At 36.3% G+C, this 18,619-nt stretch overlaps 1 protein-coding gene across 1 annotated transcript; it reads left to right on the forward strand.

Moving 5' to 3' along the window:
• The first annotated feature begins 246 nt into the window (after positions 1–246).
• LOC148958120 (uncharacterized) lies at positions 247–17,618 on the forward strand. The gene is made up of 22 exons (XM_089113499.1): positions 247–608; positions 1,900–1,977; positions 2,943–3,115; positions 4,152–4,386; positions 5,262–5,519; positions 5,841–6,259; positions 6,611–6,962; positions 7,344–7,551; positions 7,840–8,039; positions 8,577–8,651; positions 9,058–9,369; positions 9,587–9,733; positions 9,863–10,108; positions 10,767–11,239; positions 12,354–12,627; positions 12,787–12,968; positions 13,567–13,932; positions 14,205–14,553; positions 15,009–15,176; positions 16,019–16,087; positions 16,492–16,703; positions 17,379–17,618. Exons 2-22 carry the CDS (start codon positions 1,914–1,916, stop codon positions 17,493–17,495), a joined length of 4,899 nt encoding a protein of 1,632 aa, XP_088969625.1. The 5' UTR covers positions 247–608; positions 1,900–1,913; the 3' UTR covers positions 17,496–17,618.
• Positions 17,619–18,619: the final 1,001 nt, after the last annotated feature.

The raw sequence follows: 18,619 nt of genomic DNA on the forward strand, positions 1-18,619 counted from the left end.
TCGAAAGTTTTTATTGGAAACAGTGATTGGCTTTGTTCTTAGTCAAACATGGATCGTAACTTGATGTAATAACTTGATGTAATATTTGCAACCTGAAAACAATACCTTTTACCGCATTTCAGGCTTTGTTAATTTGAGTCTGAATTCATTAATTTCAACCTCATTGTTCATGTTGTATACCAGCAAAGTCAATACCCGTTTGAAGGTCACAGACAAGGTATCTATTCAAAAGATCATTTTCAGTTGAGCTGTTTAAGATAAGATTTCCATTTCTTAATGAATGCTCTATTTTATTATTTCCCACAGATCTACAAGTTTTTTAGATTTGAGGGCTAAATTTATAGCCACATCATATTGATTATCAAGTCTGCTTCTCTTGCTCCTGGAGGAAATTTTGGATTAAAGTGCTGTACCCAGTAGACCGTGGAAGATCAAACAGGCGATAAAGTAGCAAGCACTTAGGATTCCAAGTGCAAGACCTTTTGGTACTGTAGGCACACGCACACAAACAAACGACAAGCAGACAAACAACTTAAGCTTTTCAGTCTTGAAGTGAAACTGTCTGGTTCTCAATCCGTGCTTTCGCTTTTTGACAGCCGCTGTATCAGGTAAGGATCTCAACGCTTGTATATTAGTTACAGAAACGATTTGATAAATGCTTCATGAACAGAGGTCTTGCTGTTGAACAAAAATGAGAGATTCATTAGATCTTGAATGTCACTACGCCCAGCTTAGGAAAAAAGTGGATTACCTGTTAGTCATATTTTGGTTAATCTATTTATGAAATAGTGGAATATCTATTTGTTTTGACCTAACATGACTTCTATCGCTTTTTAGCATGAAAGCAGTCTGAAATTGAGAGCATTCTCTTGAGAGCGTTTGAGAGTTATCGTTATTCAGTCCAATCATTGCCCAACTTTATAGCATTTTCTTGAAAGGGAGATTCATGGATGCTTATCAACTGAAAGAATATCCGCCGATTTGACAACCTCGTGTCTGTCACAAAAAATTATTTTTATAACGATGATGTTTTTCTATTCTTCAAGCAAACAAAATTGCAAAGAAGAGCCTGATATTTTGCCTAATTTTGCTAAACAAACGATTGTTTCTAAAAAGCACCATAAATTTCCGTTTCTTTTTTCATTCGATTTCATAATTACATTGCAGCTACTTTACAATTTACTTTTTGTATAACGTTTTTCATTTCCTTTTGAATTGAATTTGAAACATCAATTTGAAACCGATTACAATGATTTCCAACGCAGTCAATTGCAATTTTCTTCTATAACTCATGTTTCTGAACTTCAATGAATGAGTATGCCAACTGTGCCTACCAACATAAGTCTGACAGTCGGTCTACCACCACCTTGCGCTAATGCGAGACTGGCCATTTTTTAATTGCATGTTGTCACCATTCATTCAAAAGGCAGTCAAAATGTACACCTCGTGTACCATCTAAGCGCTCCGTAAAAAAATATACGAAGCTCAAGACTAACTGAGACCCCAAAAGCCGAGAAATAATCTTGATTGCATTGCAACAAAGGTTGCACTTTTGACAAGATCTGTATCCTTTCCAAAATAAAATAACATAAATAGCTTTATGAGAAGACATCTGCCCTCTTTCTTGTCCAAAGAAAAAGAATGAAATTTTATGATATTTCTTGCTTTCCCTTTTTTGTTTTATTAGTTACAGTTCCTGTTTGTTCTACCAATTGAAATCAGTATTTTTGACAATGAATTAACTTGGCAGCATAAATTAATGTTTGTGATTTGAAATTTGTTTTATTTTCAAATATAGAGAAATAAAGCTACCCAATAGCTATTTAGGTAGGGTATTCTTGAAAGTTATAGTACCGTTGTAGTTTGCAGTAAATATGTATGTTATTTGATATTCCTTAGGAAGCTGGAACAGCATGGCCAAATCACTATTTATATATTTAGTATTGGCTATTGGAGTAACAACTACAAATGGACAAGGTGACTATTTTGTATTCTTAAATATAAATCTAGTTCATTACGTTACCTGATTATCGCATGAAGCGTGAAACTCGTAGTAGTAATTTAGAACTGTCCTGTTTTATACACCAAAGGCATGCACAATTCTACCTAAATGGCATCGAGCATTTTATGGCAGTCTGGTTAACAGTAATGTTTGTCATCAAGCTCATGAGATGATCGTTTTCCTGAAATACGTTTGCTTTAAAACGTCGTCAATTCCGTCATTAAAAACCCAACTCAGAAACAGTCGATTTTCATTATCAAATATCATATATTTTATATACCATTTTTATTTCAAGGTAGCAATTTTCCTGGATTATTTTCCCGAAGTTAGCTTTTATTTTTTGCTCTATATTCTGTCTAGAAAGAATTCAAGTGAAAAAGTGGCACTCTTAGCCATCGGCCAAAACTAGCAACAGGAAATATTCAGACTCGAGTGCCAGGGATAAAAATTAGCTTCTCTTTGCTAAATATTAGTTTTCCTTTTCATTTTATTTTTGAAGACAGATTCCTTTTCAGGATAGAGAAGCTATCAAATTGCACAACGCATCACAACTCAGTATTATCTTAACCAATGGCATTTTTGTTTGGATCCACTTTCGATATTTGGTTATTTTCATGCAAGGATTAAGATTTTTTTATAATTCAGTTTTTGCAATCAACATTTTAATAGTCAGTGCCGTTACTGTTAATGACATGCAACAAATTAAGTAACTTTGTTTTGAATTAAAACTGCATGCAAAACCAAGAACAAAAATATTAAAATTGCATCAGATTTGAGATCGAAATGGAAACATTCACTGAATTGTTTGTATTTTCGCTGATTCCAATCTTGGAAATCTTCATTCTTACTTCGAACATAGCAAGAATGAAAAATTGAAAGACTAACAGCACAAGCTGTAGTAGTCTATAGTCACTTTTCTGATAATATTTGCATTTTGCAGCTAATTTCGAGAGTTTGAAAGAAAGCAGCCCATCAAAACTGAAAATCGGAAGCTCAGATTGTGAATTTGATGGCGTGAAAAATGGCTGCAATGTAAAGTACACAAAAGTAGCAGGCCTCTGCTCCTTTGATCACACAGTTGGCCAACTCTTTTCTGGTATTACCTTGAGCAAAGTAAGTTGTTTACTGAGATCTTAATTTGAGTAGAAGTACGTTATCTTGACTCAGCAGTGACAGTTGTCATCATTGTTCAAGACCCAGTTCCAACAGCTTGCTCTTTCTCTACATTTCTATACATTTCTATACATTTCTATACATTTCTATACATTTCTATACATTTCTATACATTTCTATACATTTCTATACATTTCTATACATTTCTATACATTTCTCTGCGTTGCTCTGCGTTGCTCTGCGTTGCTCTGCGTTGCTTTGCGTTGCTCTGCGTTGCTCTGCGTTGCTCTGCGTTGCTCTGCGTTGCTCTGCGTTGCTCTGCGTTGCTCTGCGTTGCTCTGCGTTGCTCTGCGTTGCTCTGCGTTGCTCTGCGTTGCTCTGCGTTGCTCTGCGTTGCTCTGCGTTGCTCTGCGTTGCTCTGCGTTGCTCTGCGTTGCTCTGCGTTGCTCTGCGTTGCTCTGCGTTGCTCTGCGTTGCTCTGCGTTGCTCTGCGTTGCTTTGCGTTGCTCTGCGTTTGTCTGCACTTCTCTGCACTTCTCTGCACTTCTCTGCACTTCTCTGCACTTCTCTGCACTTCTCTGCACTTCTCTGCACTTCTCTGCACTTCTCTGCACTTCTCTGCACTTCTCTGCACTTCTCTGCACTTCTCTGCACTTCTCTGCACTTCTCTGCACTTCTCTGCACTTCTCTGCACTTCTCTGCACTTCTCTGCACTTCTCTGCACTTCTCTGCACTTCTCTGCACTTCTCTGCACTTCTCTGCACTTCTCTGCACTTCTCTGCACTTCTCTGCACTTCTCTGCACTTCTCTGCACTTCTCTGCACTTCTCTGCACTTCTCTGCACTTCTCTGCACTTCTCTGCACTTCTCTGAGTATGGTTCAATTTAAAAAGTACGAAACGTTTTGTCATAAAAAGTTGAATAGTATGGTAATTTACAAAAAATGCTTGCCATGTTTTCAAACAGCATCTAATTTATTATTCCTGTCTTACCGCTTTGATAATCAGTTGGTTTTTCCTTTTTCAAAATTATTTTAGATTACAAAGAACTTCGTAATACCAGAGAAGTTATACGTCGATGAATTAGCATTTGATACCTGCAGTGGAAAGAATGATGTGCAGTTCAAATTGAAAGCGAAAGAATCGTACGAAATTGCATCAAGGTATTTAGTGCTGGCTGCTGAAAGCACTTTTGTGGTTGGATGGAAACACACCGACAGTGACATCACACTGGAAAGAATGAGAATTGAAGTTGCTGGCAAAACATCTGTTGGTTCGTACCAAAGTCGTTGTGTACCGACCGTATATTCACCTATCTATGTCGTTTAGCATACCAAAAACTCAAGCCTTCTTGGAATATGTTGACAAACAATCTTTTCTTGTGCTTTCTTTGAATTTCCTTTTTCAGGCTATTTATTTTTGGTACAAAAATTCAAAATGGCTTTGAAGAAAGCAAGCCTTTTGGAACGTGCTTACGCTTTTAGTCTTACCCTTTTTAGAGTATAAAACGTCAGAACATTGACCGAAACCACTAAGCTAGAAAATACATACACCCTGTGGTGGATTGCGTTCTCACCACCCGAAAGAGTTTCCTTACTTATGAGTGAAAGTGCAAGTGCGATTCTGGCTACGTAGGATGCACAACCCAAAGACTGGGAGATAGAATGTCCCTTCTCAACATTAGAGAAAAGCCATCTTTGTTGTGCAGATTAAGAACAACTAATACATGTTGTTCTGCCATCTGGCAGCATTTACTGGAGTACCCAGAGTGCAAAAAACAATATTTTTTCGACATGCCTCAGGTTTTCGGTAAAGCCTGATTGTCGTTTCATTAAGCAGTTTTTAATTGTATCTAAATAAAAATAAAAAACTCTATAGTGTAGACAGAAAGAGTTTGTCTCAATTGGGGGACTCCATTGGTAATGTTTTAAATAGGCAAGCGACACTGATTGGGCACTGGTTTTAGCCTCTGGAGAGTGGCAAACGAAAAGTATAAGTATGTTTCAAATTGTTGCTTTTCAAAGCCATTTTGGAAACCTATCTACACGTGCCCTTTTCATGCTTTTAAAATAACGTTTGACTTCATTCTTTATTAATTCAACTGATAATGCCAATGTCGATTTCATTAGCTGACTTGTTTTTTGACAGGCAATGATCATCAGGTTAGCTGTACCTTCTCGAAGCCAATTGACAAAGCTGAATTTGAGATAGCTATGCCAATGGCAAGTGTTTCTGTCACAGATTTTTTGGCCAAATTTGGCACGAATGCTGACGAACTGCAGCCTATCTCTGACTCTGGGCAACCAAAGCCAGGCGTTCTTGCGGGAATGGAGCCTGAGAAATCAAGGCTCGGCATTAATTCAATCAACTTTCAACAACCGGAAATTAAAGGACTCTTCGCTCCAGGTTTGCTTCAATTTTGGTCGAAAATGATTTATTGTTTGAAAAGGAAGTAATCTTTATCTCTGTTTGGAAAAAACTACTGATGGTATAGTTTAGTTGAAATAATTTTTCTTCTAGATATGTCTACTTTTACTAAGATGTCTTTTAACACTGAGAAATTTCATTCCTTTAAAATTTATGCAAGGTTTTGCAAAAGTCTTATTGCTACAGTGATTTGCCAGGCATTTTAAGCACAACTCAAGTTTGTGTTTTCGATGAATTAGTATTTTGTCAAGTATTTTGAGCAAGCACTTTGATTCTACAGCATATTAAAATCTTTTGCAGGCCAAGGATTTGAAATAATATGTAAAGGAACAGTTCCAGCCCCTGCTCTTCTTAAAGAGGCCCATGCACTCTATATCATCGTGCAAGATTTCAAAAAAGCGGATTCCAGCGAGGTGGAAGAGGTTTTTGACACCCCATCCGTCGCAATCTTTGCTGATTATCGCCAAAAATCTATCAGTGACATAATCTTCAAAATGACAGGACAATCAATACCAGCAAGCATTAACATCATCGAAGGAAGAAGAGATTTCTGCCTTGTGGCTTCCACCAGGACGTTCTCTTTCATCAATACCGAGAGTATGCGCAATGAAGTCGAGAAATTTAGTCCTAAGAAAGGAATTGACCTTATTGAACCGGGTCTGCGGCTCATCCATTTCTCACAAAATACAATTCCAGATATCAAGGATGAAAACGGAAAGGTTCTATAAATGTTTTTATTTCGTGAAATTAGATAAGCTACTTCATATTTGAAATAAGGAACATTTCTTATAATGCTGCATTTCATGTTTGGAATGCTTTAGAACTTCATTCTCTCATTAGCATGCTCCATATTATTCTAATGAGTGAATCATTTCATTCTAAGACCAAACATTTCTTATTTAGTACAATATCTAAAAGAAAATACAATTTTGTGCACTCAAAAATAACACTGCTTTTTGATATAATTAAAAGGCAACCATTAACATAATATATGTTTACTTACAGTAGGTATAGTATCAAAATCAATTCGCAGTATTTTTGTTATTCTAATTTTACTATTTTTAACCTAGAAACTGGAGAAAATTTTATTCCGTGCAAGAATAGAAAAGGAACAGATAAAATGGGTTACTCCAGAAAGGGTAGAAACGACAGTGAAGGAAATCGCGGGATTTGGTTGGGAAAAGAGAGGAATTAATCGATTGGCAATAAATCGAGAAACGAAAGCTGCATTTGACAATTTGGATTTTGACAAGAATGATAAGGGTGTCCGAATAAGCTTCAACCTGACACAACCAGTACCTGTTCTTGACAACGGATTGTTGACTTTGCTAAACAGCACAATCATTCTTGTGTCTATGCAAGAAGATGATGGAGGTTATGGGAAATGGACGCTAAGTGGAAAAGGCAAAGAAGTCATCCTGGGTACGTATTGTCAGCATTGATGACATCATCAAACTTTAGGAAGGGGGTATTGTCTAAAATTTCTAGCAGAATCCTTTATTTTTAATGCAACTTAAAAAACAAAATAACGGCAATGATATATAGATCTAAGTTTTTATGTAGGTAATATTGAATTGACTTGAACTGCATTGAATTTACTAGGGGGTAAATGTATAATCATTGCATGATGACATGCTACCGTTAATGATATGATACCTGTATTAAATCAACGTAGCATAAACGGATAGCCACGGAATGATGAATGATATTTTGCGATTTATAAGATATGCATTTGATCATGTGTGACTGCAAGACAACAAAATCCATTAATGAAATCATGAAGAGAAATTTTCATTTTTCCAGAGGAACTGGTTGATATTGAAATAAAGACTACTGAGACTGCCACAGTTGTACGTGCAGACTCAGAAGTATACAACATGGCCACCATCCGAAATCGTACCAAAGCTGATTATTTGCCTCCAGATTATGTTAATGCTTTCAACATTTCGTACAACTTTGACGTTTTCCAAATGTTCTTTCATGCCCATTTTGAAGTACCCCAGTTTCTGAGGTTTGTTTTATAAATGTCATTCCCTTCCCTTCTAACAACATGAACATTTATTTTCTGTGATGCAGCAAATTTGAGCTATCAATTAGGACCTTTTTAATCGGATTCTTTGACTGCTATAGATGAGTTGAGTTGTTTTTAATTATTTTACTGTTCAAAAGAAAAAAGGAAAATAAAAACTTACATTCAACTTTCCTTTTGCAAGGCACCCATTAACCAAAAACAGTTTGTTTTGATATTCATAAATTCAGCTTGTTATAATAGCAAAGACATCAACTGTTTCCTTCACAGACTTAAAGGAAAAGCAGATTTTGGCATAGCTCCCGATTCCCAGAAGCCTGATGTTGAAGTTATCTTGTACACAAAACCAGAAGAAGGTTTTGGCATGAAAGTTGGCGTCGAATGGATAAACATTCCACTGAATAAGATTGTCAACACTTTATATGAAAACCAAACTATGCAGTCTACATGGATCACATGTTCTTCAACAAGTAAATGTTTTAAAGTATTTATAAGTTATCATCGGTTTGATTTAACTTTCAAATCTAGCTTAAACGCTCAACTGTCACAGCTCTTTTTCAAAAGCAATTATAAGACCATTAGGCAAGCGAAGTCATCTTTTCATTTGGCGTTTTGGAATCTGGATACATCAATACAAAGGTTTTCAACTTGTGTAGGCAGAAAGAGATCTCTATTGGCCCCTCAACTTGGTGAAAGATTAACGACTGTGATTGGTTAAAAACAGATAACCAATCAAACGTTTACTTTCTCTCGCGTCACTTTGTGTCTGCATCTGGATTTTGATATTTGCTTACCTTAGGACATTATCCTACGTTTAAACGTAACCTGAGGAGTAAAGGAAAAAAGTACTTTAGCATGATGAGTTTCAGCTCTACCGTGCATTTAGTGGTATCAATGGGTTTTTTTGCTAATATAGTTAATGAAATGTAGTGTAAGAAGCAGTATATCTGTATGTTTTCTACAAAGCATGTTTCATTCTTCCATGTCTTTTTACTTTTCTTTGATAGCATATATTTTCAAGAAGGAAAAAACAGAGTTCGAGTTTGAAAAAGAATTTTTTAATGCTGCTGATAAATATCCAAGTAAGTATTCACAAGAAATCCTATCGTTAGAATGTTCATACGTAATGTGAGAAACATAGGAACCTGTCAATCTTGCCTGCACGTGAGTACCTGAAACTTAGAGCATTTCTGTAACATTAATTATTTGTTAGAGCCACGTAGTAAGACGTAGCCAATACTTCAAGACAGGACACGTCAAAATATGTTACTCAGAACAACTTTTCCACGATGATTAGTATTATAAATTGGCACGATACACTGAGTTTGGCTTTTCTTACAATTTATCCCCTCATCAAAGTTGAAAAATAATATTATATGCCTATATAACAATGCCGTTTAGTTTTTGCAGTGAATCCTTCCTGAAATTGTTTGTCGTTTTCGTTTGATCTTTAGTGATGCTAATGGACTTTTTTTTGTCTTCATTAAGCTTTTGACAATGGAATTGGCATAGTGTGTAAAGACCTTGACTTGTCAGTCTGTGGAACTGATGACAAGAAAGTACAATTTTGCGAATTTCTCAAGACTCGATATGGAGATAAGCTATCGGTCCTATTAAGAGGTTTCATGCGTCCACATAGAACGTTTTTGGAGGCGACTTTGAGTGAAGGGCGCATGAAGCTCGGAGATAGAGTGAACATGAACCGAATGGAACTAAGTATCGAAACCTCGCCACATGGAGACAGACTTGCTATTGAAGGAAACCTCCACTTCACCCGTTATGATGAGATGTTTCCAGGAGGTGTGAGATTCACATAATTTGCTAATTTATCGACTTTTTTGCAACTAAGCAAATAGAAAAGGAATGAAAAATTAAAGCCTTTTAAATTTCCACTACTTTTATTCAAGAACTGAGAATTTGACTTGCTTACTAAGAGCCTCAAGCTATTTGAAGTTCCAGTTGAATGCATTCTTTAACTAACATTCATTCGTATTTTATGATTATACTTGATTTTTAGCAAAGATCGTCCTTGATGGCTCAAACAATCTGGTTCTTAAGGTCGTTGGCGAAAGGGGCTCTGCCAAGCTGTTTGACGTACCATACATTGCCATGCGCCCACTCCGTATCCTTTACGATATCCCAACTAATTTTCTTGAGCATGTCGGTAAGAAATTGTGCTTTCTTCTTTTTCAATTTTACTACATTCATGACTTTCACATATTATCACTATACTATTCTACTTTGCATATTCTTCATTGTTACTGAAAGCAATTTCTTGCTTTTTTTGCATTAGAATTTAGGTCAAGATTACATATTGGAAGTGTAGAAGAATACAGGATGGAATTTCCAGGTGGCGAGAATTCAAGACAGTACGTTGGACTGGCCAAAAATCCCTATTACCAGCTGTATGCAGTAAGAGACGGGCCTAAACTTAAAAATGTTCTGCGTGCATTCGGGATCGCTAGTGAGCCAGAAACCCTAATAAAGGGTGCAAAGTTCGATCATAAAGTAATCGCTGCATACAACTCTCTCGATGAATGTGAGTTTCTGATCAGTTCGTGATGCTTTCTAGTAATATCTGATTGAAATTTTTCAGCTAGCAATGCCCACATTGTCCTGAATTAGTGATTGGCAGGTGAAATTTTAAAACAAATAATAATACTAATGGAAACAACAAATACCTCGTACCATTCCGTAATTATTTATTAGTGAAAATTTTGCGAAATGCTAAATCAACCGTCTATCTCTAAAAAGCTTGAATTTAATCCAATTGGTCAGCAAAAGCCTACAAATATTCTGTTCTAGCCTGCGAAACGTTCTCCGCTTGCTACGATGTATTTATGTGATTGTATTTATCTTTGGTTACTGAGCTTAACAGCAGATTCAAAATGCAGAAAACATAAACCTATTATTAGGTGATTTATCAATTGTGCGACCGTTCGTGGATATTGTATGAATGTTACGTGACCGTTGCGCAACCGTTGAGTCTTTATGTTTTTACTGACTCAATTCCATTTTGTGTTTTCCAAAGAAATTATCACTCATTCAGTGGCCCTAATGATATGGAATCCCTTGCTGTCTACAATCCTTTTTTCTGATAAATTAGCTATTTTTTCTTATGGTTTCTACAATCAGCTTTATGTTAATTGTACCCATATTGATTTCATTTCCATTGACATTATTCTGCATTCTTCTAGCTTGGGAAGTACCAGAAGGAGACTTCAAAATCAAAAAAGGATTCTTTTTTATTGGTAAACTTACATTGAAAAGTGGGAATATCTTTGACACAAGATGTAAGCTGACCGAATCTCTAGGCCTAAAATGCACTGTTCAATTGAAGCCAATGGAATTTGGACAGAAAAAACTTGGAAAGAAGAGAGGAGAACCTGCAAAAGTTCAGAAGACGTTGAAATTGTATCGAAAAAAGGATGAGGTTGCAGTGGGACCAAGGCTAATAGTCGAGATTTCCCAAGGGGGTGGAACACAAAGAATTGAGGGATATGGGGAGGTTTTTGGACTCGAGGGTCCTTTTGTCATGTCTTCTGAACAAAAGGGAAAAAGAACCGCTTATTCTACACAGCTGACTGGTAAATTCCTAAACGAAATTGATGACGTCACAGTCTATCTATCAGGAGAAGGAGAAGGTTTACCAATGGATATGGACATCACGGTAAGAAAAATTTCAATTCTTGCTGCTTTTTAAAAATGCTGCATTTCCATCTAAATATATATGTTGCATCGCATGATTATGTCTTTCATTTCGTCTACACGCTGCATTTTCTTTTATCAAATTAATGTGCTTCAAAGAAAATCGACCGCACAGCAAAGGCCAAAAAAATTGGTTAAAGATTGCCGTTTTAATTTCTGGAATCAAAGTTTTGGACCGGTTTAACAATTCCACCAGACCTTCTTTTCCATATATTTCCAGCGACACCGTTTCCATTTTTGTGCTAATATTTTAGCACTTTGATTGAATAGACAATACAAGCAAGTAAACACAAGGATGGCAAAAAAGCTATGGCAGGCTAAATGAGGCCAACGAATCATTTCAAACTAAGTTTTTAGCTTCCAGAGGCTACTACAAAATGATAGGCTTGTTAAGCGTATTCCTCCTTTTCCTCTCTTGTTTTGATATGTGTTCACGCAGCTCAAAGAACATTTATTGTGTACTCAGGCTTTAGCGATTCTTTGGCTCAATTTTAGTGCAAAGTTTCAGAAATCGTTTCTAGGCTGCTCTATCAATGATGCTTAATAGTATTATGCTTAATATCACCTCAATTACTGAAATGAATATCAGCCGAGAAATACAGCAAATATTCTCAAAACATCGATGAGTTTGAGAATATATTTCATATGTTTACATTGGTTATGCTTTAATGGTGAATGAAATGTGTTTTGAGGCTTATAACAATGCTCTTAGGATGCGATACCCCCTCAAGCAAAACTTTTCACATACCAACGTCAATTACAAACCTGAATAAACTTTTCAGCAGTTATCTCAGGAATAGCAGTGTAGTTAGATTAGCTTTGAAAATATCTTTGCTAAAATAAAGTTTACTTTATAGCTAAAATGAGGTTAACTTAATATAAACTAGATTGAGATTCTTAAAACAATGGCAGGAAGCAACCATAGGGGGATTGTGATGCAAGAATTCTTTTAAAGACTATATATCTAAAAGTCTTAGTTGAGCAAGAAGCAAAAAGGCCTAGTTTAATCTTGACACAAGTTATGCATCAATCACCAGCATAAATGCAAGCAAGTAAATTGAGCCATTTTGTTTTAGTACAAGTTAGATTTGACGCAACACGCAGCAACTCGTGCGGGTGATGATATCAAGGAAGCTTTAAAAAAAGTGCAAAAGGAATCAGTTGAAAGCAAGAAAAAGGCCCAGGCAGTTTTGGATGCAACGAATGAATTGTACAACGATTACGATAGCCAGATTAAACAAAGTAATCAAGAAATGATAAACAACAAAGAAACGATCGAAAGGAACAATGAGCAAGTTGATCAAGCAGTATTTGCTATTTACGACGACTGTATTTCCACCTGCAAAACTGGTATGAGTTTTGAGTTCGTCCTTTCTTTCTAAATTTTGCTCTCATACTCTGTATGAATGTCTGCATAATTAAATGCAATTGTTCAGTGAGCCACTTCCGTTCCTAGAATTACTTTAGTCTTGCTAGTAGCAAGCTAACATAATATGCTTTTATTTCCAGTACCTTTGGGAGGATTAGAATGGAAAGAAGATTGTGTGCAGTCAACAGGAGGACGAAATATGAAGTGTTTGTCTTGGAATGAAGCAAAGGAGAAAGTTGTAAATGTGATTTGCATGCTTAAATGTGAAGCAAAGAAGCTGGCAGCCTCCAATAGTGCAATGCTCAAAATAAAAGAGAACAGGGTGTGCTATCTATTAAAGAATACTAAATACTTTCCTAATTATAAAGAATTACTTTTCATATTTCACTGCTCTCTTATTTACACTACAGCTTGCTTCGTGTTTAAGATACGTGATTATTGCTTATGTTCTCAAGTTTTATTATAATTTGTGACTGCTTAATTTTAACGTATTTGAGAACTACAGCCACACGATCCCGCTGTGGCCTATTACTGGCGTCTCTCTGCTCATAAGGTGTCTGTTCAAAACTTCCAATTTGATTGGCTATTTTGTCATTTACCCCAAACCAGCAAAAGCGCCCATACTAAGTGACTTTTGTTACTATTGTTTGCCAAAACAAGCTAGTTCACCTTCTTTTTCTCTGATTCAACCAATTGGCGCATCATCTTCCTTTACTCTGATCTAATCAATTTGTGCATGATCTTTCTTCTCATTGATTCAATCGATTCATGTATGATCGGACGCAAGACACTGGAAGTTAGACAATTCAAAAGAATCAACAAAAATTGTATCACAAGTGCTTGCCAACTATTATAGTTAGATTACTTTGTGAATGCTTTATAATAAATTTAGCTTACAAGGAACGTAACTTTCTTTGCAGCTTTTGCTAAACAAATACAAGGAGGCGAAAGTTCTATACGAAAACCTAAACAAAGTGAAATCGATCATTAAAGAAAGTCAAAAAATTGCAAGTGATACAAAGGAAATGATTGAGGAGAAAACAAACTTTGAAGATAAGCTGACACAGCTTCTTGCCAAAGCACAGAGTGGCGACCTTGCCTCAATCAGTTTGTTGAAAGTGGAAAGATCTGTGAACACCTTGAACCCGCCGTGCCCAGAGTTCGACCTCGATTTCACTTTAAATGCCATCCCCGTAATACAGCATCGCGGACTACACCCAATTTGCTTCAACGGAGAATTCTTCAAGAATGTTGGCGTTCAAATGCTAAGAAGCTCCTTCCCAAAGGTAGTAAATTTCAGTTGCAATTTGAGATTCTTAAAAATTACATTACGCATATTTTGGTTTTAGATAAACAGTTCTTTTTAACACAGTCAGAGAGTCCTGCAGCAATGTTAGTTTTAAAATTGCTTACCTTTTCTAAATATTATCGGGTCTGAATACCTATGCTATGTCTACTTAGTTGCTTTAGAAAATATTTCTTGATGTGTAAGTGATGGCATTTGTGTCATGTTTATAAGAGAAAAAAAATGCATACTAACAAAGATGATCTGCGATAGGTGGACGGTTTGTACAAAGCAATGGAAGAAGCAGAACTTCGTTACATTCAAATTGAAGAAATAAAGAAGAGCGCTCTACGGTCCAATAAGAAGATGCGCACTGACAAGAAGATCGATGAAAGAAAGAAGTCGCACATAAAGAAGAATGTTGAAACAGTTTATGATTCGATTGAGAAGCAGTTACTGGAAATGACAGAAAGAAGAATGCCTATGTTCACAACAAGAAGTGACAGGACAATGATGGGATTTTTGCACTACTCTCCATGGGCCGTGGCACGAAGATCACATCCTTTCGCTTCAGTTAAGAAGTCAGAATCTTCCATCAAATACAAGCCTGAATCAATACAAGGTAGGAAAACAGTTTTGCAAAAAGCGGTTTCTGTGACAGCGATTTCTCGATATCAGGGATTTCCATCTTACTAAGAAAACTATCTGGCGAATAAGAAATAAGCTTTGTACCACAATTTGAAGAGCCTTTAAGATCTCTCCAAATTTGAACCCTTAATCACTGTACTGGGTATCACATACTAGCCAATTCGATAGGTGTGGATCAGTCTTACTGCAACCAGGAAGTATGTTACTTTCTTGCATCAAACGTATTTTTTAGTGATCTACACTGTCTCCTTTTTTACTGAAATTTCAATCTCAGGAATGAGATGCGAGATCGTATTAGAATTTTGGGAGAACATCGTTGAGAGAAACTTATGGTGATTAAACGATAAAAAATTTATTTTAATATTACAAAGAAGACGGGACATGATTAAAAATTTCGTTTTTGATTGGGATTTTTCGGTTGTTACTTAGGAAAGCCATGCCATCGTGCCTCCCAAGTTGTTGGTGAATACAGGAGCATTGTTGCCGGGCTCAGACACGTCGTTAAGAACTATAAAAAGGGAAAGATAGCCTTCCATGAGGAAAGGAAAGCCATTAGTGCAGACCTCGAAGATTCATTCAAAGAGCTTTCTCATTTAGGTAGGTATTTTTGGTATTGCTATGTTAAGAATAAGGTAATAAAAGGAATCATACAATCATTCCTAAGAAAGAAAGGTTATTAACCAGCAGACCTTTCAAACCATGAAAAATATTTGTGATTTTGTTGGTGAGAGAGTGATGGGTACATACTCGCGATGTTTTGGAAAAGTTTTATAGCACGTTATGCAAAGCTAAAAAATCTAGATATTCAAAATTTCAAAGCAAATTGCCGTGCAAAGTGAACTGTCTCGTTTGGTAGCAATAATGTGCCGTACAGGAAATTCCTAAGGTGCGAAGAAGTGTAGAAATGGGTTTTCTTCGATAGTTGATGTTATGTATTTGAGGTTCTTTTTGGAGAAATATAGCATGTTTATGGCATTTCATCTTCCTTAACGCGACACATGCTCAGTAACGTAAAACTCTCAAATTAAGAAAATGTTAAGAAAGATTTAATGCTGAAATTAGGAAATAGTTAAGAATGTCAGAAGGCTGGGATGGAAAAGGGTTTCGTATACGAAAGTGTGTATTTCTGGATGCTTTAAACATTTGAAGGTAAAAAAGAGTTTATCTGCAAAGAATCGATTTGTTCCTCTCTTGTTGAATACCATCTGAATGCGGTGCTTTTTCGAAAATACATTTTTCAACATATTCTAAGCAAACTGCACAATACGTAGCTAACTTGTCAATACGAGGATAGCAATAACGAAAACCCGAGAGAAATCCAGGCTTGTTTTTTTGTTCACTTTATCAATTTCCTTTGTTGTATTTGTTACAGAACTCTCCTGTAGCAAATCATCTTTGGAGTAACTCTGTATAACTGAAATCATATTTTCTTCAACTAGCCAACAAAACTGCTTTGGATCCCCATGAAGTCAGGGACATGTTCCATTGGTATGACGTAACAAGACAAGGTTCGTTTTACCAACGGCACTTTCCTTTCAGTTTGCAATTTACCACAGCGAATAGATGCTATCTTTTTCTCGCCCGAATGCCAGCAAAAGGGTGGTTAGAGGAGAGCATTCAAATTTCCAAACATAGAAGCTTGTGTTCAATTTTAGACTTTAAAAAAGCCCTTATGGTGGTACTTTTTAATATATCCTTGCGATCATCATGCTGAAATAATTAAGAAAGAAATACTGTTTTTAAAAAAAACAGATAGGGCTTATGTTACTGAAAACCATAACATTGAAATAGAAAAAAGTTACAAAACAAATGAATAATAAAAGCACCGTTTCTAACATTTACTAGCAGGGTAAATGAATGATAAACTACCGTTTCTCTCAAACAAGTAAAAATTATTGAATCGATTTTCAAGGAATGGAGCAATGGTCAAGAATCAGGGAAAACCAAATTGCTAGCCATAACAAGAGAGGATTATCTTTCTGGAGGTCTGACATACAGGATTACTATGGTTCTCCGCAAACATTTGGGCATCTACATGAAATTGTCAGCCATGCTTATTCAAGATCGAATGTTCCCGACGCCAAAAGGTCGACGACTGAAAAAACACTTTCTGGTGTTAGTCAGGTGAGAAATGCTAAAACTGCTTAGGTCGATAGGTTTTGTTCACATGTATCCTAATTATCGTAAGAATCAGTGAAGCCGGCGACTCTCCTGCGCTTCATAGGACCAGAGAAAACGTGTTTTTATAAGCCGTTCGTAACATCGCCGATTTCCCCTTAAAATAAAATATGGGTTCAACTTAAAAAAATTAAGTTTTAGGCATCCTCGATTTTACGCGAATTACGACAAGTGTTGATCAGGCTTTAAACTAAATTTACATGAGTTACACGTGATTAAAATAAGCAAAAGGCATGAGAATAAAATGACAACGTACCAAATTTTCGCAACGTCACATTGTTTCGGGATGCATTGTTTCTTCATGTTCAGGATTAAGTCGATCATCAAATAATTGTTTAAAAGTGCCTAAAGTGTTTTTAAAGTGTTTTCTAATGCAAAAACAGTAGCATTGGCAGCAAACATGACATATCCAAAACCAAGTTTTTTAATACTTTCATTATTGCCGAGCCTCAATTTTCCTTAACAGTTTTGCTCCAGTTTTTCTTCATAAGGAAGGCCATTTAGGAAATGAAGCATACCAGCACAATACAAGCTTTGCAAATGTTTCTCAAGCTTACGGGCTTTGCTAGAATTCATTCTTATAAAAGACTGTACAATGAATTTCCTTGTTTTGCATTCCAGGCAATCAGAGACTTGCTGCAAAATTCAGATGTGACAATCGAAGAAGCAGCTTCAATGATTCGTGACTTGCATGTGGGAGTAGAAGAACTTCACAAGTCGGCAGTCTCTTGTTTCTGATGAATTCAGTCGACGAAAGCAGAAGGTTATAAACGAAAACAATAGTTATTAACAATAACAACGATAAGATACATTAAAATAATTTAAGCTAATTTGTCAATGAAACAATGGTAAACATGTTTAGCTGCTCATCTTCGTTGTCCTACCTTATCAGCAAGAGCTTTTGGACAGCAGTAGTCCATCATCCGGCCTAAGTTTCCTTAAATGAGTAACTGGAGGTGAATGTCATTTCTTGCGCTCGCATCTATCTTCTGCGCTTCATCGCAGTTTCCAGTTAAATTGAATGTAAAATGAATAGATAACTTTTTTTCAAAATGAAATGACACAGGACGAACATTTTTCAAAAACTCAAATTAGTTTTGTTGATTCCAGGAATGCAGACACTTTAACCTTTTTTTGTCTTTCGGGCAAACCTTTCCTTAGTTAACTCGATATTAACACCCTGTATTATCAAAACGGCATCAAAACTTTACCATAATAAACTAACACACAACATACAATAAAGGCTTTGTAAATAGTTGGCCTAAATAAGCTTTTGTTCTAGCTATGGTACTTTAATTCAAACATTATCATAAATAACAAAATAACAAATAAAACACAAAATACTTATCGATTTACGTCATTCAAACTTCATATCGAGCAAGCTAATGTAACCCATACTGTGACAGATTTCAGCAACGTTTTTTGCAACCTGTCTCTTCCTCCCACAATTCTTTTTCCTAGCCAAACGGTAGAGAACAAGACTTTCACTTTCTCTCTTCTTGTTTACCGTTGGCTCATACGGGTTCAAATCCACGCCACATGTGCAGATAGGCACTTTTTGCCGAAATAGTTTCGATGGCAGGATTCGTTCTTTGTTGTACACTTCCAAAACCTCTTTTGCAATTACAAGGCAGTCGTAACAAGTTTCGTTACTATCTCCACAAAATCGATGAATTTCTGAATTAAGACCGTGCGCGGAACAGTCTCCGGTTACTGAGCGTACCGAAAGGTCTGCAATCTTTGCTTTAAAATATAACTGCTTCTCTCTTCTGATATCTGGTTTCATTCCGAACACGGTCAGATCACAGCTTACTCGTCCCGGGTTCATTCTTAGCTTATACTGTTATGAAAGTCGTCTTTTC

Source organism: Rhopilema esculentum, chromosome 17 (genome assembly GCF_057945365.1).
Source record: "Rhopilema esculentum isolate cy_ngs chromosome 17, ASM5794536v1, whole genome shotgun sequence".
In the NCBI taxonomy this organism is placed as follows: domain Eukaryota; kingdom Metazoa; phylum Cnidaria; class Scyphozoa; order Rhizostomeae; family Rhizostomatidae; genus Rhopilema; species Rhopilema esculentum.

Excerpts from the sequence above, each read along its gene's own strand:
- LOC148958120 (XM_089113499.1), top strand. The coding sequence starts at position 1,914 with ATGGCCAAATCACTATTTATATATTTAGTATTGGCTATTGGAGTAACA. Across the intron at positions 5,520-5,840 it reads TAAAGGACTCTTCGCTCCAG|GCCAAGGATTTGAAATAATA; the intron begins GTTTGCTTCAAT and ends AATCTTTTGCAG. Across the intron at positions 12,628-12,786 it reads TATTTCCACCTGCAAAACTG|TACCTTTGGGAGGATTAGAA; the intron begins GTATGAGTTTTG and ends TTTTATTTCCAG.